Source organism: Abrus precatorius, unplaced genomic scaffold, assembly GCF_003935025.1.
Source record: "Abrus precatorius isolate BTA unplaced genomic scaffold, Abrus_2018 Scaffold9, whole genome shotgun sequence".
NCBI lineage: Eukaryota > Viridiplantae > Streptophyta > Magnoliopsida > Fabales > Fabaceae > Abrus > Abrus precatorius.
In genome coordinates this window covers 13,165,300-13,187,435 of record NW_020874439.1, presented here as the reverse complement: position 1 = coordinate 13,187,435, position 22,136 = coordinate 13,165,300, and the positions used below count along the sequence as shown (strand labels likewise).

At 35.5% G+C, this 22,136-nt stretch overlaps 1 protein-coding gene across 1 annotated transcript; it reads left to right on the top strand.

The window, feature by feature from the left end:
- The first annotated feature begins 381 nt into the window (after window positions 1-381).
- Window positions 382-1,248, top strand: LOC113850850. Its single transcript, XM_027481376.1, has one exon. It carries the CDS (start codon window positions 382-384, stop codon window positions 1,246-1,248), a length of 867 nt encoding a protein of 288 aa, XP_027337177.1.
- The last annotated feature ends 20,888 nt before the right edge of the window (window positions 1,249-22,136 follow it).

Below are 22,136 nucleotides of genomic sequence, written 5' to 3'. Positions count from 1 at the left end.
TAGGGGTTTATGGAACTTGAATTGATGTATTGATTCGACTTTATCTTCTGAACTTTAAGTTCTTGGATTAATTGAGTTGTTAATTCTGCTTTTCATGCAATCTTTGAATGGAAATTCATTTGATTAATCAAGAGGAATCTTTACCAATGGGAATTGGATTGTTTGCTCCGATCTGAATTGGCAACCAGAGTTTTTATTATAATTATATGATATTTCTTAGTAACAAGTGTTTATAAAGATTAGGTACTTTATTTAATTTTTATAAATTAATATGATATTAAATTTATGCATGAATTGATTGAATCTTAGTTTCTTGTTTGAGATTTAATACAAATGAGACTGACAAGCATGATATATGGTTTTTTATAAAGAACAGAAGTCATGGATAAAAGTTGGTTATTGAATCGAAGTTGGATACATGAATCACGCTTAAGTTGGAAGTATGAGACAGGAGTGGAATACTTTATTGAATATGTAATACAGAATGCTAATAATGATATGGATGGGAAATTTTTCTGTCCTTGTGTTAATTGTTGTAATGGAAGTCATCTAGAACTTGATGTTATAACGGAACATCTTCTCTGTGATGGTTTTCTTAAGAATTATACACGTTGGATATGGCATGGTGAAAATATTGACATTCCAACTATCTCAATTGAAACTCCAACTCAAACTTTTACACAAGAGATAGATATGGATGATCAATTAGAGGAGATGATTCGTGATGTGGGTCCAAAATCATTCAAGCGAGCACATATGTATGAATCTTTGTGTAGTGATTCGGAGAAGCCGTTGTATCCAAATTGCACGAAATTTACAAGATTGTCAGCGATATTGAGATTGTTCAATCTGAAGGCAAGAAATGGGTGGAGTGATAAAAGCTTCACTGAATTGTTAGAACTATTGAAAGAAATGCTTCCGGAGGGTAATACATTGCCTAGTCGTAACTACAAGGCAAAAAAGGTGTTGTGTCCTATGGGTTTGGAGTATAAGAAGATACATGGGTGCCCAAATGACTGTATGTTGTATCATGGTGAATATGAAGGGTTGCATCAGTGTCCAAGATGTGGGTTGTCACGATATAAAAAAAATCAAGATGATTCTAATTATGATGTGAGCACTAAGGGTCCTCCAGCTAAGGTTTTATGGTATTTACTAATTGTTCTGAGATTAAAACGTCTGTTTGCTAATGCGGATAACGAAAAGCTAATGAGATGGCATGCAGATGAGAGGAAGTGTGATGGATAACTTAGGCATCCAGCAGATTGCTTACAATGGAAAAAAAATTGATTCTATGTTTCCACATTTTAGCAAGGAGCCAAGAAATGTTAGGCTTGGACTAGCTACGGATGGAATGAATCCGTTTTGTAATTTAAGCACTAAGCATAGTTTATGGCCTGTTTTGTTGGTAATTTACAATTTACCTCCGTGGTTGTGTATGAAGCACAAATATGTGATATTATCTATGATGATTTCTGGTCCAAGGCAGCCCGGAAACGACATTGATGTCTATTTAACTCCATTGGTTGAAGACTTGAAGATGTTATAGGAGAAGGGAATTGATGTGTACGATGGGTATTTGATCAATTGGATTTTTATAACCTTATTTTCTTTCATTCCTAGCTCATTAATCCTCTTTTGTGCCCAATTAGTTTGAATTGGATCATTTTATGATGTTTGAATTTTATTTGGGCTTTATTTAATTTTTCCAGTATTTGGTAAATTCTGATACTGTTTTGGTTTCTGGAACATATCTCGAGTTGTAGAACTCATTTCATTGTGATTCTTGATTTATAGGAAAGCTTAGAGAAAGGCGCACAATTCTTATGAGAGCTCAGAAACCAATTCTGATGATAAGAAGCTAAAACTGGGTCTGGAAAAAGTCAAAACATTGCAGTCGTGGATTCTGAGCAAGGTGCACTATTTGGGCCATATCTCAGTCCACAGATATCCGATTAAGCCCATTCCAGTGGCTTTTTGAAGCTAACATCCAAGGCTACAATTTTCCTTCAGGCCACGAACCAAAAGGAGGCCTTTTTCATAGCCAAAAAAATGGAACAAAGTGACGAATGGAATTTTTGAATTTTGAATTTTGAATTTTAATTTTTTTGGCTCCTCTCCTCTCTTCTCCTCTCTTCTCTTTTTCGTTTTTTTGTCTCTCCCCTTTACGAATTGTTTCCCTCCATCCATGGAGGCTTAGATTTCCATCTAATTGAAGGATTAAAAGGGAGGTGACTCTTGAGGATTGGTTTCGCAATTTATTCAACAACAAATTCGGTTTCATCTCTTCCTTCTTTCTCCTCTTGCTAATTATGATTTCGAATTGAAGTTCTTTGTTTGGATTGATTAATTGTGCAGTTGTTTGATTACATATTATTCGGTTGATGTATATAGTTAATTCTTGAAGGAGTGTGAATTAGATTTTCAGGTTTGAGATCTAAGATTAATGGCATTGGTGAATTAAATTAACACAAATCGATTAGGTTCTAGAGGTTTCTGAACTTTGAGCGAATTGTGTATTAATCGAATGCATGATGGTTCTCGTATGAATGCTTAATTTGAATTGAGGTTTCATTCGAATTTAATGTTAATCACTAATTTGTTGTTTGATGCATCTTCTTGGAATCCGGTGATAGAGTGGTCGTACTTCTTCTAAATTCTTGGATTAGAGTTTTAATTCTTGTTAACTTTTGATTCTAATTAGTGTTATTCAATAAATCAAACCCCTTTTAATTTTATAATTGTATAACGTTATCATCGTTGGGAGACGACTCAGATTGTACCTCTTACTACATAATTTTTATGCAATTCAGTTTTTATTAATTTGTCCGAGCGCGACACTCGCGATCAAATTTTATTCATGTGAATCATTCAAGTTACATGCCATGTTATTCTTCACAATCAATGATTTTCCAGCATATGGAAACTTGTGCGGGTATAGTGTTAAAGGGCACAAAGCTTGCCCTATATGTGAAGAGGACACTTGTTACCATCATCTAGTTAATTGGAAGAAGACAATTTATCTTGGTCATCGAAGATTTCTTCAACCTAACCATCCATATCGAAGGTTAAAGAAAGCTTTTAACGGATGTCAAGAATATGGCATAGTACCTACTGCATTAACCGGTGAGCAAGTTTATGACCGGGTAAAGAATTTAAATGTGGTACTTGGAAAGTCGAAAAAATAACCCAAAGAAAAAAACATATGGAAGAAAAGGTCAATATTTTTTTATCTTCCTTATTGGAAAGTTCTTGATGTTAGACATTGCATTGATGTCATGCATGTTGAGAAAAATGTATGTGATAGTGTAATTGGCACACTTCTCAATTTAAAAGGTAAGACAAAAGATGGACTCAAATCTCGTCTAGATTTGCAACTCATGAGAATACGAGAACAATTGTATCCCTAACCTATGGGTAAGCGAACATATTTGTCCCCTGCATGTCACACATTGTCAAAAAAGGAGAAAACAAGTTTTTGTGAGTCCTTACGTGGTGTCAAAGTGCCGTACGGTTACTCTTCCAATGTAAAAAGTTTAGTATCAATGAAAGATTTGAAATTAGTTGACTTGAAGTCTCATGATTGCCATGTACTAATGCAACAATTTCTTCCTATCGCTATACGTGATGTTTTACCTAAAAATGTGAGACAAGTCATAATCAGACTTTGTCTATTTTTCAATGGCATTTGTAGTAAAGTAATTAATCCTCAGAAGTTGGATGATTTGGAAAATGAAGTTTTTTTAATATTGTGTCAATTGGAGATGTATTTTCCTCCTTCCTTTATGGTTCACTTAATCATCCACTTGGTTAGGGAGGTTAGGTTGCGTGGTCCTATCTTTTTGAGGTGGATGTACCCAGTTGAGAGATACATGAAGATATTAAAAGGGTATGTGAAGAACCAACATCGTCCAGAAGCATCCATTATAGAAAGTTATATTGCAGAAGAAGCAATTGAGTTTTGTACTGAATACATGTCTCAAGCTGAATCAATAGGCATTCCTAAGACCCGTCATGAGGGACGAACTACTGGGAAGGGTACAATAGGCATAAAATTGAAAAGCATGATGCGAGAAGAAGTGCTTCAAGCACATTTGTATATATTGAACAACATTGATGAAGTTTTACCTTATTTAAATGCCCACAAAGACTTAGTGAAGACAAACAACACTCGAATGCCTGAAAAATGGGTGTTGAATGAGCACAACAAGACTTTCATAGAGTGGTTTAAAATGAATGTTGGGACAGATTTAAGTGTTTCTGAAACTTTACAACGCTTAGCTCAAGGACCTAACTTTGATGTGTTTACTTTCTGTGGATATGACATTAACAACTACTCATTTTATACAAAGGCACAGGATGACAAGAGTACTATGCAAAATAGTGGGGTTATGATAGTTGCTCAATCTATGCATTTCTCAACCAAAAATGATAACAACCCTATCACAGCTTCTATGTGCTACTTTGGAGTTATTGAAGACATATGGGAGGTCGATTATGGTCCATTTCGAGTACCTGTATTTAAATGCAAGTGGGTTGATAGTAATAGTGGTGTCAAAATTGATGAACTTGGATTTACCTTGGTCGACCTTAATAAAGTTGGTCATAAAGAAGAGCCTTTCATCATGGCTTTCCAAGTAAAGCAAGTATTTTATGTCACCGATCCATCTAACAAAAGGTGGTCAATTGTTCTACAAGGTAGAAGTAACAATGTAAATGAAGAATTTGGAGATTTAACTAATATAATTGATACTCCTCCCTTGTCAACACGTGTGCTAACTTTTAATGAATATGATGTGGATGATGTATATGCCACTCGTGAGGATCATTAGGAAGGAATATGGGAGAACAATGAAACTTGATCATATTTTCAAAATAGGTTATTGTTATTAATTTTTATTTATGATGCTAATTTTTGTTGTCTTTTAAGTACAATATGTTATTATTTAAATTCAATTTATACTAATGACTTGTAATTTATTTTTCAGTTAACAAGTAATTATGGATGAACATCAAGCCTCTCCTTCAGGTAGTACACAATCTACAAATAAGAAAAAAGTTAGAGGTCCCACTAAAATGAAACATGTTACAACCAAACGCCTTAATGAAGAGAGATTATATGTTGACATAGATGAGATCACTGGGCATCCTACAGGGGATTCAGCTGCCCAGTTTATGAGTACTATGGGGGTTCATGCTAGAACAAAGTTTCTATTTTATTGCCCAATTGGGATCATGTAGAGGAGGTTGTAAAAAATCATATTTGGGCAGATGTTATGGTAAAATGTTATTTATACTTAACATTTTTGTTATTAAACTAGATTAGGATATCAACATGTATTAACTTATTGTTATCTTTATAGGAAACTTAGGACATTCCAAAGACAGAAAAGATGAGAAGGAAAACCCTTTCTATTGTGGCTGAAAGGTGGAGGGCATATAAAACTACTTTGACAAACCAATACATTTTTGGAGAAAAGAAAGGAGAATTTCCTGGTGATAAAAACCCCACTATTGATCATGAGACATGGAATGCATTTGTAGAGTCTAGAATGACTGAAGAGTTTACAGTATGTTATGACTATATGCATTACCATTTGTGAATATTAATTTTTACCCTTACTCTTATAATATGATATCTTTGTAGGAGAAAAGAAAGAAAGCACAACAGACGCAGGCAAATAATGACACCTTTTGTGTGATGTCACGTGGGGGTTATCCATGGCTTAAGAAGAAGTTGATGAAGGAGAAGACTATGAAGCGTCAGGCTAGTGAAGATGAGACTGTAGTTAGTGATCCTGCTTCTCCACCCACACGTCATGAATTATGGAAGTTTGCTCGTATTAAGAAAACGTGCGAGTTTACAACTGAGGCAGCAAAAGAGATTGCTAGCAAGATAGTGAGTATAATTTTGCTGTACATATGATGCTAATTAACATATATTTCAAAGGGTTTATTAAATTTTTGGTATCTTATATTGTAGGATGTACTAAAGCAGCAAGCTAAAGAGGGATCTTTTGTTTCCCATGGGCAACATGATATACTAACTATTGCCATTGGGAAGCCTGAGCTTGCAGGTCAGGTTCGGGCAGTTGGTGGAGGTTATGGTTTGCGGACTTACTTTGGACAACCATCATCTTCACAGTCATCTAGCTCAGTTGAACAATTGGTGGAACTGAAGGTCTCTCAAGTTGTAAGTCAGATGAAAGAGGAGATTCATAGGCAGGTGAAAGAGGAGTTTCATAGACAGATGAAGGAGGACATGCAAAGGCAACTACAAGAGCATATACAGTCACTTAGCCAACAATTTCAGCACAATACTCCATTGATTGAACCAGTTATTACACGTGTGAGTACAAAGGGGTCATGTGCAGGTGCTGATCCCTCTACTACTGCTGTTGACCCTGATACCTCTAATCGGTGTGAGTTGTTTGTCGATGCATCACCGATCCTGTTGGCATATGGAAGATTCACATGTTTGGCTCTACTGTGCACCATCAGACCATAGGAGATGATATGGTTAGGGTTTAAGTAATAGATGTTAGACATCTAGAGGCAAGAGTTCCTGTGCCGACAGAGGAGGTTCAAATGATGGGACAAGCCCTAAACACCTTCCTTAAGTGGCCTCAGAGTTTGGTGAAGACGATATCTTCAGAGGTATGTTATTTAAGTAATATTTAATTTTAACTTAGTGTTAATTTCTTCTAATGTAGTATAATATCAAAATTGTACGTTGTTGAATAGAACGTTGTTGCCCTACCAAAGGATAAGGAGAAGGTTGTGGTTACCCCTTCATGAAATCTACCTCCGATAAAGAGGCTATGGAGATTAGTCGCAGATATGGAAGACGACGATCGACCCAAACAAGTCCCTTGGCCACATGTGGTGTTTGGCAGATCTAATAATATACCTCTATATATAAGTCAAAGTGACATATCAGAGATTATTAATGGGCACTGTATGCTGAACATATCAATTTTGCAGTTGTGGTTATTGTAAGTATTTTAATGAATTCCATTTTGGTTTTGTTGATTTATTCTAACTTTGTTTCTAACCTTGTAGATATATTCATAAATTAAGTGTCAATAAGAAAAATGACCACATTTATGGATTTTTGGAACCCGAGTCAATCCAAAAAAGTGGGAACAAGGCAGAAGAATCGCAAGCTTACATCCAGAATTGGATGGCTGACTCAAATAAAAAAGTTTACCTAGCCCCTTACTTTTCTGAGTAAGTTATCTTTACCGTTAATTGATTACAAAAATTTTTAAGAGTGTATTCTATCTCAACATATGTTTCTCAATGTAGTGCTAATTGGCAACTAATGGTTATTTGTCCTATGGAAAATAAAGTTGTATGCATTTGTTCATTGCATAGACCTCCACCTGCAGAGTTCAAACAATTATTAGATAAGTAAGTATTTTAAAAACAACTACTTTCTTTTGTTGATTATCATTACATTTGATTTTAAACCATAATAATAATGTTATTTTATTATCAGACTAATGGAAGGATATTACATACTCAAGGGCTCAAAATTGAAGAAAAGAATGCATTGGATATCTCTTAAAGTAGGTTATTTTAATTCCATGAATGATATTTAATCTAATGTATTTTATTTTTATTATCCTTACTATTGAAATTGATTTTTATATATATTTTTGTAGTCTCATAAGCAAAAAGAAAACTTTGAGTGGGGATATTATGTAATGAAGACAATGCATACTATTGTTGATTTAGACATAGTATCTGGTTGGATTGAAGTGAGTTTTATAATTTTCAAAATTCTTATTTTAATTTTTTTTATTTTATTATGTTTTATGAATTACTTCTAATTCTATTAATTTTTCTTTACAGATATTTATTGATCGATCATCATTGCCACAAGAAGTCTTGAATACCATTAGGGACTAATGGGCTACATTTTTTCTTGACACATTGATTAGTTAGGACTTATGTTTATAGTTTTGGACATAGTTAAAACTCCTTTTCCTTTGGAGTATAAATATGATTGAGATGTCATTTATATGAAGTGATTTATAGAAATTGTGCATCATTGAAATTGTCTGAATTGTCTTATTTGCAGGTTTTATATTGATTCTTTCAAAAAACAAGCTAATTATTAAAAAAAAATCACCACTTTTAAAATCGGTTATACCTTACCCGATTTTCAAAGTGCACTTCCAAAATCGGTTATGCCATAACCGATTTTAAAACTTTATTTTCAAAACCGGTTATCGCATAACTGATTTTAAAAGTGAACTCTTTAAAATCGGTTCCGCATAACTGATTTTAAAAGTACTTGATTCTTTAAAATCGGTTGTGTCATATCCAATTTTAAAAGTTCAGTTTCAAAATTGGTTGTTAACTAATTTTAAAAATTTCACTATTTAAAATCGGTCGTTTCAAAATCGATTAAACAACCGATTTTAAAAATAAAAAATAACCAATTTTAAAAATATTTTTTCCACTAGTGTCAATACCAGTAGTACAGGAATTCTTTGAGATTTTCCCAGAGGATATTCCTGGAATACCACCACGTAGAGAGGTAAAGTTTGCTTTAGATTTGATTCCTGGAGGTGAGGTAGTGTCTGTAGCACCTTATAGAATGGCGCCGAAAGAGTTAATGGAGCTTAAGGAACAGATTGAGGATCTAATGCAGAAACAGATGATTAGGCCGAGTGTATTGCCTTGGGGAGCACCAGTTCTCTTGGTGAAAAAGAAGGACGGAAGTTCTAGAATATGTGTTGATTATCGCAAGTTGAATAAGTTAATAATTAAGAATAAGTACCCGTTGCCGCGGATCGATGATTTGATGGACCAGCTGAGAGGTGCTAAGGTATTCTCTAAGATTGATTTGAAGTCTGGGTACCATCAGATCCGAGTGAAGGATGAAGATATTCCTAAGACTGCTTTTCGCACTAGATATAGCCATTATGAGTATATAGTGATGCCCTTTGGAGTCACAAATGCTCCAGCTGTGTTTATGGACTACATGAATCGGATCTTTAGACCTTTCCTGGATTGATTTGTGTTAGTCTTTATTGATGATATTTTGATTTATTCTAGTTCGTCAGAGGAACATGCAGAGCATTTAAGGATTGTACTTAGTGTTCTAAGGGAGAAACAGTTATATGCTAAATTGTCTAAGTGTGAGTTTTGGCTAGAGGAAGTGAAGTTCCTTGGTCATGTTATTTTAGCTAAAGGAATTGCAGTTGATCCTTCCAAAGTTGAAGCAGTGTTGTAGTGGGAAAGGCCAAAGACAGTCACAGAGATTCATAGTTTTGTGGGCCTAGCAGGTTACTACTGGAGATTTATATAGGGATTTGCGAAGATAGCTGCACTATTAACACAGTTAACTCGCCGTGATCAACCCTTTGTATGGACTGAGGAATGTGAGCAAAGCTTTAATGAGTTAAAGCAGAGACTAACTTCCTCGCCGGTGTTGATTCTCCCTGATACTAGTCAACTGTTTAAGGTGTACTGTGATGCTTCCCATCAGGGATTAGGATGCGTGTTAATGCAAGATAAGAGAGTGGTAGCTTATGCATCTTGCCAATTGCGAACTCATGAGCGAAATTACCCAATTCATGACCTTGAGTTAGCTGCTGTAATCTTTGCTCTGAAGGTGTGGCGGCACTATCTTTATGGAGCTCAGTTTGATGTGTATAGTGATCACAAGAGTCTGAAGTATTTATTTGATCAGCGAGGGTTAAATATGAGGCAGAGACGTTGGGTGGAATTCCTTAAGGATTATGATTTTCAGCTCTAATACCATTCAGGAAAAGCTAACGTGGTGGCCGATGCATTAAGTAGGAATGTGGATCAGGCATTCTCCTTAAGAGTTAGTGAAACCCTTTTGGTAGAACAATTCCGAGACCTGAACATACATGTAGACTTATCACCTAAAAAGATTAGTTGTAGCCGAATTGTGTTAACTAATAATTTCTTACAGGAAATTAAAGACAAACAACTGTGGGATCCGATGTTATGTCGAATTGTATTTCTCTTGGGGACAGATAAGACAAAGGGTTTTAGTAAATGTACTGATGGTATTCTCAGATACCAAGGTTGAGTTTGTGTCCCTAAAGGTACTGAATTAAAGAGAGCAATTATAGAAGAAGGACATAAGGGTAGTCTCAACATTCATCCTAGTGTTACCAAGATGTATCAAGATTTAAAGCAGATGTTTTGGTGGCTAGGCATGAAGCGAGAGATAGCTGAGTTTGTTAAAGCCTGTTTGACTTGCCAAAAGGCAAGAGCAGAGCACCAGATCCCTCCAGGAGAGTTGTAGACGATGGAAATTTCAGAGTGGAAGTGGGACCATGTGACTATGGATTTTGTGTCCCATTTACCTAGAACAGTTAAAAATCATGATGCCGTGTGGGTCATAGTTGATAGGCTAACCAAGAGTGCGCATTTCTTGCCAATTAACAAGACCTTTAGCTTAGAGAAATTAGCAAAATTGTACATCAGAGAGATTGTCAGGTTACATGGAGTACCTTCTAGTATTATCTCTGATAGGGATCCTCGATTCACTTCCCAGTTTTGGTAGAGTTTCCAAGAAGCTATGGGCACACAATTGAGGTTGAGTTCTTCATATCATTCGCAGACAGATGGTCAATCTGAGCGTACTATTCAAACCTTAGAAGACTTATTGCGGACTTGTATTGTAAAGCAGAGGAGTAATTGGGAGGATATACTTCCTTTGGTAGAATTCACTTATAATAATAGTATCATTCGAGTATAGATATGGCACCATTTGAGGCTCTGTATGGCAGAAGGTGTAGAACCCCTATTTGTTGGTTCCAAGATGGAGTACATTTGATGGTTGGACCTGAAATGCTGCAAGAAACTAAGGAGAAAGTTGAACTTATTAGAGAAAAACTGAGAGCTACCCAGAGTCGACAGAAATCTTATGCTGACCGACGCAGAAGATCCCTAGAATTTGAGGTTGGTGATCACGTATTCCTGAGAGTATCACGCACTACAGGTGTGGGCCGAGCCTTAAGAGCTAAGAAGTTAACACCTAAGTTCATAGGACCATATCAGATATTACATCGTAGAGGACCAGTAGCCTATGAATTAGCGCTACCACCTCAATTGTCTGGACTACATAATGTTTTCCATGTGTCGCAGCTAAGGAAGTATGTTCCAAATTCATCTCATGTAATCAAGCCCGATGTTGTGGAGTTACGAGATGATTTGTCTATGGAGGTCCCAACTGCTCGTATCGAGGAAACTAGAGTTAAGGAACTTAGAGGCAAATCTATTCGGTTAGTAAAGGTTGTTTGGGACCCAGTAACTGGTGATGCCACATGGGAGTTAGAGGAAAGAATGAGAGAGTTGTACCCTCATCTTTTCTCTGAGGGATGAAATTTTTGAGGACGAAAATTTATTTTCAGGGGGAGAATTGTCAGGCTTGTGATTTATTATTGAGTAATCTATAATATTTTATACTTGTTAAATGTTAATTGAAGGATTATTTGGTATTGGAATAGATTTAGATGGAGTTTGAAATTATTTATAAAAAAAAAAAAAAAAAAAAAAGTGAACAGTACCGTATGAACAATGTCGAATGAACAGTAAAATCGCCTATGAACAGTATAAACCGTGTATGAACAGTAAAAACCGCGTATGTACAGTGACCGCTGACGTCATCAGTGACATCATCCTGACGTCATGGCTGACGTCACATACGCGTACAGTACGTGTGCACAGTGTTTCTAGCGTGAATAGTGTCCTAAACAGTGTTTTCGGCATAAACAGTAAGGCGGTGATCAGTGTTTCTGGTGATGAATAGTAATTCCGACGGTGAACAGTAATTTTCAAAATATTTCTATAAAAGGGGGCTTCACACGAAATTTTCATTTCTTTACTCCTCTACAAGGTTCTCAAAGGTTCCAAGGCTATATACCACCATTTTCTCTCATATTAAACCCTCCTAAACTTAGATTTCTTCCTAGATCTGAGATTCTACGTCTATTCTGAGGGATTTGAAGTAAGTTTCTGTAAGTTTGAAGCTAGATTTACCGTTCATTTCTCTTCTCCTTCTCTTTCTCATAGAAGTTCATGGTGTTCTTAGGAGAAATTTCGTTCTAAAGCCAAATCTTCAGTGAATCTTGCTATAAAACAACAAATATTCAGTAGATCTAGTGTGAATCATCGTTCTGAGGTAAGGGGAGCTTACTTTAATCTATGAACTACGTTTTGAACGGTTTAATATGCTATTTCAAGATGTTTTGATATAATTTTGTTAGATCTATTGAATAAAAGCTATTTTCTAAGCTGTAACTGCTGTTAATTGATTTAAAACGCTGAGATTTTGGCTGATCTATTATAAACTTGCCTTAGCTGAGCTATTAAAATAATTTTGGTGGTGTGCAACATGCTGAGATATATGTTTTGCATCATTATAGAGTCGAGTTACATGTTTAGGTGGGTAGACGTGTAACGGTAAGTTCATGCTGAGCTGCTGTGCTGTGCTGTCTGGATCCAGATACCGGAATGGGTCGCTCCCGGACCGGCTCGGTTCCTTCTGGATTACTTAGGCTGTGAAACTAGGTAGAAACCGTTTTCATGTTGTGTATTAGATGGGCTAGTAATGCATGGGGTTGTTGCTGTGAGTAATGTTTTGTTATATATATACGATTTTAGTTTATCTTTGTAAGCTCACCCTTGCATTTCCTTCTATGTCGTTGTGTGTGTGTGTACTGCGATGATCGTACGGTGGTACGTGAGCAGATGTAGTAGGTGTTGCATCTACTTCATAGGATGAGGGGTTAGTGGAGAAATGTTAGAAGCTGGAGTCGAGTAATATTGCATCAAAGCCCTTTTTCTTTATATTTTGAGACCTCATGTAGAGGGAGCTACGTAGTGTAATTTTGGGTATTTTGAATATTATGAACTAAATGTAATATTATATTATTCTATTGGATATTTGTTGTAAGAAACTTTATTTTATTTTGAATGAGAAGTGAATTTTATACTTATATTCTCTATAATTTATTTATCTTTAATAAGTATGTGATGTGGAAACAATGTTCTCGGTTCCTTATAAAAGGGGTCGTGACACTATGACACGAAAATATGCAATACACAAGCACAAATTCTGTAGAATTATGCAGCAAAAATAGAACAATAGTGCAGAAAAATTGAAAACAGAACACTAAAACAGAGCAACTAACAAGTTCAATGCAAAATTAACACCAAAGTCCCCAGCAACGGCGCCAATTTGATGAACGATAAGTTTTCATTTCGTTTTGCAAAAAGATTTGTCGTCAACCTTCATCAAAATATGCAGAAAAAGTTTGTAGTATCTAGGGTGCAAGCCTAGGTTGTCTCCAACGACTTTGGTTTGTAACATACATTGAACATGTTGTGAACATTTACTATAAAAGCAATTAAAAACAAGGGAGTTTTGTGTAATTTCAATTTTAATATAAAGACAAGTAATGAAATGAATGAATCCAATCAATGAAATCTGCAATCCTTAGTTTATTTATGCAATTCTATCTTTATCCCTCTCAAGATTCAATACTTTTCCTCTTTCTCTGAATTAGGGTAACTCAAAAAGCAAGAATTAAACTTAACATCCCATACAAATTAAGCAATTTACATGGGCTCCAATCTCTCATCCCTAAGATAACGCTACCTTAGAAATTAACTTAGGATTAAGCAGACTTAGTTAAGAATTTCATTAAAACGAATTAGGGTTAATTAAGCAATATCCCCCTCATTAAACCATTAATTCAATTCAAAGAGTTGGGAAATGTAAATTCATGAGAGAAAGGGAATTATATTGACATTCATACCCAAGGATTCAAGAACCCATGAACTCATTAAGGATTACAAGAAAGTTTAGCCCTCCATAGGGAAGGGTCTTACAATTCAAGATGGAAACAAAGGAAAATCAACATCATAATGCAAGAATTAAAGGCAAATGAAAAGAATTTGTGAATCAAACCCTAAGATTAGCCTTGGCTGTCACCCAAGGATCCTAAGCTCTGCAAAATGCTCCAAAAGTGGCAAAAGAATCTAAAGAAATGTCAAAAGCCCCATACCCTAATTTCTTAAATCCTATTTATAGTGCAGAAATTTTTGCCCAAAGTGACTACTATAGTTTCATAGTTATAACGCGCAGCATTTTATAGTGGTTACGCGCAGGTCCTGTGTTTTGGGCCTCTCTGGACTTGTCACTTTGGCTTCATAGTGATAACGCGCAACGCCCCAAAGTGGTTACTCTCGCTCCATAGTGCTTACGCGCAGGTCTTGCGTTTTTTGCCTCTCTGGAGTTGTCACTTTGGCATTAGAGTGATAACTTTGGCTTCTCCAGAGTGTCTACTATGGTTCCATAGTAGCTACGCGCAAGCCTTGTACTTTTTGGCCTCTCTGGAGTTGTCACTATGGGTTCATAGTGATCACTCTGGTCTGCCTTTCTAAAACTAGCTTGCTGTAGTGTTCACTATGGACTCCAAAGTGATCACTTTCACCTCAAGCTTTCTCAAATGCTAAAAATCCATGGAAAAAGTCTAAACTCTTGCACAATTATTCAAATGATCAAAATTGCAAACTATATCTATGTAAATCAATGTAAATTAACCTAAAATTAAGAAACCTATGATATTTGACCAAAATTATGTTTTTATGTTATTTACAATTCCTGAGTTTACTTTTTCTATTAAGAAACATTAAAATGACAAGTAAAAAACTAATAAAATGTGGACTCATCAAGTATTCTGAATTTCTGGAGAATAGACAACTTCTAATTCACTATCACTTCCTATGAACTTTTCTGCTCTAGCCTCTTTTCTTAATCTTCTTAAGGATATGTCTATGTCAGGATCAAAGACCAGAATTGATTTATTTTTGTTTTTACCACGCATATACAAATCAAAATAAAACAAAATTAGACTACAAATCAATATTCAAAAATGCATAACAAAGATTATGCAGAAAAATATCAGTAAAAGCATATAAAATTCAAGTCTAGCAACTGCAGAATTGCAGAATCATGCAAAAATTATCTACTAGTATCCTATACTTATCTATTAAAATAAGAACAGAGTAACTTGAATGTAATACTAACTACAAAGAAAAATTAAGAAAACAAGTACTCAATCTAGCAATATTTTTGTTACCAATAATATTGAAACTCATATTCCCCAGCAACAGCGCCAAAAACTTGTTGTTTAATCTCTAAACACTAGCAAGTGCACTAGGAATTGCAGCAAGTAATGAGTAATTTTTAAGATCAGAATATCGTCTCCACAGGGAATTGGGAAATCAATTATCACTTCACAAAACTATAACCATTTGAGCCATTCGAAATTGAAAGATTTGTAACATTCAGAAGTCAAGAACAGGAATAATCAAAAGGTAAGAAACTTACAGTAAAAACAGAGTATGAAAGTTGTGATTAGAAATGAATGAAGAATAGTTAGGAATTTATTTCACAAGAATGTCAATATTAATTCAATTATGCCTCTGAGCATTCAAGCAATTGGTTAATTGAAAATCAGTTTCTCTTATTAATAGTCAAAGTTTAATCCCTTAAATCATTGACCCTAACAAGCAACTAAACCACCCTAATCCCGTAGGTGAAGTTTAATTTTGAGTTGCATTAAGGCTTAGAACCTTAAGATTGCAGAATTAGGTTCCCTTATCCCTAAGAAATTCCTAATTTTGGTTGCTAATTTAGATCAGAGAAACAAACCCAACTTCCATTGGCAATTGCTCCTCTTTGATTAATTATACGAATTTCCATTCAAAGATTGCAAACACAGCAGAATTAACAACTCAATTAATCCAAGAACTCAAATTTTAGAAGCAAAATTCGAATCAATACATCAATTCAAGATCCATAAACTCCTAACTACAAAGAATTAAGCAAACATTGTATCAGAGAAAGAGAAAGAAGGAGAAGAAGAGAAGAAATGCAGAGAAGCCATCTCCACGAGCTCCAATCCAATGCCTTTTCTTGGAGCTTCGAAATTCAACCCCAATCCTCTCTCTCACTCTCTCTCAACGAGAATCTAACAGAAAAAATGGAAAATAAACAAAAGACCCTAAGTTTTGAGCTTAAAATAGGTATTTATAGAAATCCCGATTCTGTGCGTTATCACTCTTGCTGATAAGAGTGGCCACGCAGAAGCTCATGTAGTTTCTGGAAACTGGAACTATCACTTTCACTAGTAAAAGTTGCAACGCAGGAGGCCGAGTGGTTGCGCGTGATCACTTTCGAGAGCAAGAGTGACCACGCATAATTTGCCTTGATACACTCCTCTCTGGAACATCCACTTTTGTTGGTAAAAGTGGTAACGCAGAGCTCGTTGAAATTTTGCCTTCTTTGGAACACTCACTTTCGCCTGGAAGAGTGTTAACGTAGAGTTTGTTCTTCTGAGTAACTCTCTCGAACACTCACTTTCAATGATAAAAGTGGTTAGCCCAGGTTTCACTTCTCTTTTAAGCTCTAGAGTGATCACTTTCACTAACAATAGTGATCACGCCCAGCCTGTATTCCATTGTTCTTGTGTTTTAGAGTATAGAATTGCTATTCTTCCTCTTCTTTTCCATTGATCTTCCATTTCCATGAACCTTGCTCAGATTATTCCTACAAAAACAAGATTAAATTCTTAATTTCTAAGCATAAATTTCACAAATGTTAAACTAACTACATAATAAAAGAAAACCTTCAATCATTATATTTTTCTAAGTTTTTCTGCTCTTTCTAACATGTTTTCCTTTTCAAATGGGTTAGAATTATACTAAAATATTAGTCAAACTATGGATACATCATGTGGTATAATTTATCTTTGGTCATTCCCATCTTCTGACCAATATTCATTAAGACACACTCCAGCAGCATTATTCCAGCCTTCACACTGCCATGCAACTCATTTTCCCTTTCAGCTAGGAATGTTATTTTGTCCTTCATCTTCATTGGGTTTTCTCTCTTAAACTATGATGGTATAGGGGCTGCTGATGTACAGGATGTAGTAGCATAAATTTCCTTAACCATTGCTACTAAAATTGAAGGAGCTACTCTGATCCTTTCCTGATAATCACCAAACTCTATCCCTACATCCTCACACAGCACAGTTATTAATGAAGGAAAAGCTAAAGAATCTCTTCTCCTTTTCAGGATGTCTAAGATACATCCACTAATCACTTCCCCTACATCAATATTGATGAACGAGATTTTTTCGTTTGCAAAAAGATTTGTCGTCAACCTTCACCAAAATATGCAGAAAAATTTATGTAGTCTAGAATGCAAGCCTAGGTTGTCTCCAATGACTTTGGTTCGTAACATACATTGAACATGTTGTAAACATTTACTATAAAAGCAATTAAAACAAGGAGGTTTTGTGTGATTCCAATTTTAATGTAAAGGCAATTGATGAAATTAATGAGTCCAATCAATGTAATTTGCAATCCTTAGTTTGTTCATGCGATTCTATCCCTATTCTTCTCAAGATTCAATACTTTTCCTCTCCCTCTGAATTAGGGTAACTCAACAAGCGAGAATTAACCTTAAAACCCCATACGAATTTAAGTAAATTACATGGGCTCCAACTATTTTCCCCAAGATTACGCAACCTTAGAAATTAACTTAGGATTAAGCAAACCAAGTTAAGAATTTCATTAAAATTAATTAGGTTAATTAAGCAATGTCCCCCTCATTCAACCATTAATTCAATTCAAAGAGTTGGGAAATGTAAATTCATGAAGGAAAGGGAATTATATTGACACTCATACCCAGGAATTTAAGAATCCATGAACTCACTAAGGATTACAAGAAAGTTTAGCCCTCCATAAGGATGAGTCTTACAAATTCAAGATGAAAACAAAGGAAATTCAATATCATCAATGCAAGAATTAAAGGAAAATAAAAAGAAATAATAAATCAAACCCTAAGATTGGTCTTGGCTGTCACCTAAGGATCCTAACCTCTGCAAAATGCTACCAAAGTGGCAAAAGAATCTAAAGTTATGAAAAACCTTTGTACCCTAATTTCTCAAAATCTATTTATAGTGCAAAAATTTTCACCCGTAGTAACTACTATGATTTCATAGTGATAACGCACAGTGCTTCAAAGTAGTTACTATCGCTCTATAGTAGCCACGCGCAAGTCCTGTGATTTGGGCCTCTCTGGAGTTATCACTTTGGTATCATAGTGATAACTCGCAGTGCTCTATAGTAGTTACTATCGCTCCATAATAGCCACGCGCAAGCCCTGTGATTTGGGCCTCTCTGGAGTTATCACTTTGGTATCATAGTGATAACGCGTAGTGCTCCATAGTAGCCACGCGCAAGTCCTGTGCTTTTGGCCTCTCTGGAGTCTTCACTTTGGTATCAAAGTGATAACTTTGGCTGCTCCAGAGTGTCTACTATGGTTCCAAAGTAAGCATGTACAACACTTCTTCAAAATGGGTCTCTATAGTTGTTATTATGGGTTTATAGTGATCACTTTAGTCTGCCCTTCTGGATTTAGCTTGTTGTATGATAAATCTATATTTTACCATGTTTTTAGCATAGTTTTTGGTTAATAATTAGGAAAATAGTTCTAAAATAAACTTGAAAAGATCACAAAAATAAAATAATTAGTATAAATTGTTGTTTTGTTGAAATATTAAAAATTGTTTAGATTTTTGTAGGAGTTTATGCAAGTGATGAAAGTTGTTGAAAGTGCTTAAAGGAAGGATTAAAAGCTGAAATTAAAGAAGAAAAGTCAAAGAATCAAGCTTGAAGAAATCCTAAGAGCTGGGTGTTACAACTCCAAGTGATTGGCATTTGAACGTGGAAAGAAGAAAATACAGCATTAGGTCTGCATGGCTACTCTGAGTGATGCACGTTAACACTCTAGCAACTGTAACTGGATAACTGCCATTGCGTTGAAACGCATATCACCTGGAGCTTTGGCGCGCAACAGAGAGTGGCAACTCATAACAGATGGCATAGCAACGCAAAACCGAGCATATAGAAGAAGCGTTCATTGAAGTGCTATGCGTTGAAACACACATCACTTGAAGCCTTGGCGCGCAACAGAGAGTTGCAACTCATAGCACTTGCAGCCAAGGCGCGCAACCGCGCGCCTTCACTTCAGCCACTGCTCGTTTTGGTGCAAAACTCTGCAATTTTTATAACTTCTTCTTCTTGCCAATTCTGGACGTTTGGAGCTTTTGTATCACTTTTAGAAGATTCCAGAACACTTGGGGACAACTAACTATCAGAATTTCAAGGGTTAAGTCGAAGAATTAGAGGAACTCTATAAATAGGATTTAGAAACTTAGAAAAAGAGCTTTTTTATCATTTTTAGTTTTTAGTATTCAATTTGTAACCGTTTTAACTTCCAAGGGAAGTTAGAGGGAGAAGAAAGGAGCGACTTTTGTTCTTCTTTGCTAGAGGAATCTGGGGGAAGGCAAAGTTATGGAGATGGCTCTCTGCTTTTCATCTTCTTTTCTTCTTGCTTCTCTTCATTTCATTGTAATGTGTTTCTAACTCTTTTTGTTAGGGATTTATGGATCTAGATTTGATATATTGATTTCGTTTTAACACTGAACTCTGAGTATTTGATTTGATTGAGGGATTAATTTTGTGTTTACTTGATCTTTGAATGAAAATTCAATTGATTAATCAAAAAGTAACCTTCACTAATGGAAAGTGGGTTTGTTGATTGGATCTGAATTAATTCCCAAAACTATTGATTTTCTTAGGGATAAGTGGTCTTAGTTTTGCAATCTTTTGGTTCTAATTCGTAATGCAATATTGAACTAAATTTGGCCTAAGGAATTAGGGAGATTTGGTTGAATATTAGGACCAATGAATTGAGGAATCAATCTTTGGTTATTGTAAAGAGAAACCGATTGTCAATCAATCAATTGCTTGAATGTTCAGAGGCAGAATTGAATTGATATTGATATTCTAGTGAAATAAATTCCTAACTTTCCTCCATTTGTAATTCATTTGAATAGTACAAACTAACATTCTATTTTTAACAATTTCTCATTTTTTTATTCTAAAATTTACTTTCTTGCATATTGAAACTTGTTCAATGAATTGTTTGGTGCAAATGGTTATTATCTTGTGAATTGGTGATTAAAAATAAGATCCTAGAGGACGATACTTGGGACTCAATCTGATTTCCACATTTTATAACTTGCTACAACAACCTAGTACACTTGCTAGTAGTGAATTACACCATTTAAGTACTACGATAGAAAATCTCTGTCACTGTAGTGTTCACTATGGGACCCAAAGTGATCACTTTCATGTCAAACTTTCTCAAATGCTGAAAATTCATGGAAAAAGTCTAGAAATTCCTGCACAATTATTCAAATGATCAACATTGCAAACTATATCTATGTAAATCAATGTAAATTAACCAAGAATTAAGAAACCTATGATATTTGACCAAAATGATGTTTTTATGCTATTTACACTTCCTAAGTTTGCTTTTTCTATTAAGAACCATCAAAATGACAAGTAAAAATCCAATAAAATGTAGATTCATCACAACCCCAAACTTAAACTTTTGCTTGTCCTTAAGCAAATCAAAATTCAATAAAGTCACTTGTAAAAGGGTTTGATTTATCCAAAAATTTTCTTTCAAAATTTTCATTCCAAGATCAGACTCTAATTGACACTTCCAATGTTTCCAAAATCATGGATTCATTCAACAAAGAAATCATGCCTATATCAATTATTTGCAAGCAAAGTCCCACTAAAGTGAAACAAAAATCCAGCAAGGTTTTATGCAATCCACACAATGCTAAGAGATTATCCAGTTCACAAGATAGTGTTTCACTCTTCACTCATCAATGTTTTAGGCTAACTGTTTTCCCTCAATTCATGCTTTTTCCTTCACCCTACCATATGCTTGCCCATATTCTCAATCTCCTTTGCCTAGATACAATGAACCACCTATCAAGAGGACTTTGTTGGTCACAAATGGATTAAGTTAGGTTCAATTTTGATCAAAGAGGGTCCAAAACACAAGGGGGTTTTTAGGAGGAGGGAATTCCTTTTAGTGAGTGAGTACAACAACTAAGAGTGGAATGTATTAAATGATGCAGCAACTGAGATTCAAGCACTCTTTCACCATATTTTTCATTTAGTTTGCCTTATGTGAAGAATCATTTTTCTATCAAAATGACTTGCTGTATTTTTCTTTTTCTTTTTCTTTCTTTTTCATTCATTCATCATCATTTTTTTTCTTTTTTTTCTTTTTTGAAGGGACTTTGACAATCATTCTCTTCTTCAAATTTAAGCAAAAAAAATTTTAACATGTAATATTGACATGTAAAATGCTCACCACCCCAACCTTAAAATTCAATCATTCTCTTCTATTTAGCAGTAATGTGCGATAATTACATGGAAATGATGGTTAACAATAAATACAGGGAAATAGAAGAAAGTAAGTGAAAAGTGGGTGCGGTGAAAAAGAAACTAAAGCTAAATAGCATCTTCATCAGAGCCGGAAAGGGAAGAGTCATCATCATCATCATCATCTTCTTCTACTGTTGCTGGGAGGTCTTCATTTGATGAACTGGAGCTGCTTTCATCTGCTTCAGCTCTGGCAGGGGCAGTGGGAGGAAAGGGTGGAAGGTCACTTTGGACCATTGCTCGTAGGTAGGGGGCACTGAAGTTGGGGGCATCATAAAGTTGTGTGGTGCTCATCCCCAACTTCTTCCCTATGTTCAGAAGCATTGTGTCTATCAGTGTCATGAATGCCTTCTGTCCAGCATGAATGGTGTCCTTCCTCAGAGCAAGCTGTTTCATCTACTCCCTCATCCTCATTGGAGTGTCCCTCTTGTAGTCAGCTGGTAGGGACAGTTCTGGGTCAGCAGTCTTTTTGGGTTTAAAAAAGTCTATCACTATGGCTGCAGAAATAGGAGGGGCTGCTCTAAGTTTTTGCAGATAGTCCCCAAAATCTACCCTATCATCTTGGCATAGCATAGTGATGATGGATGGAAAACCCATGGAATCTCTGCTCCCGCTCAAAATATCCATGATGGCACTACTGATTACCTCACCAACATGGTGGGCATGACCGTCAGAATTGCATAAATTAGCTCTACTCTCTTCATTGCTAATGTAGAGGAGTGGAGAACAGGCATGAAAGAGTTGAGAATGAA

Coding starts and splice junctions, on each gene's coding strand:
- LOC113850850 (XM_027481376.1), top strand. CDS start 382: ATGGATAAAAGTTGGTTATTGAATCGAAGTTGGATACATGAATCACGC.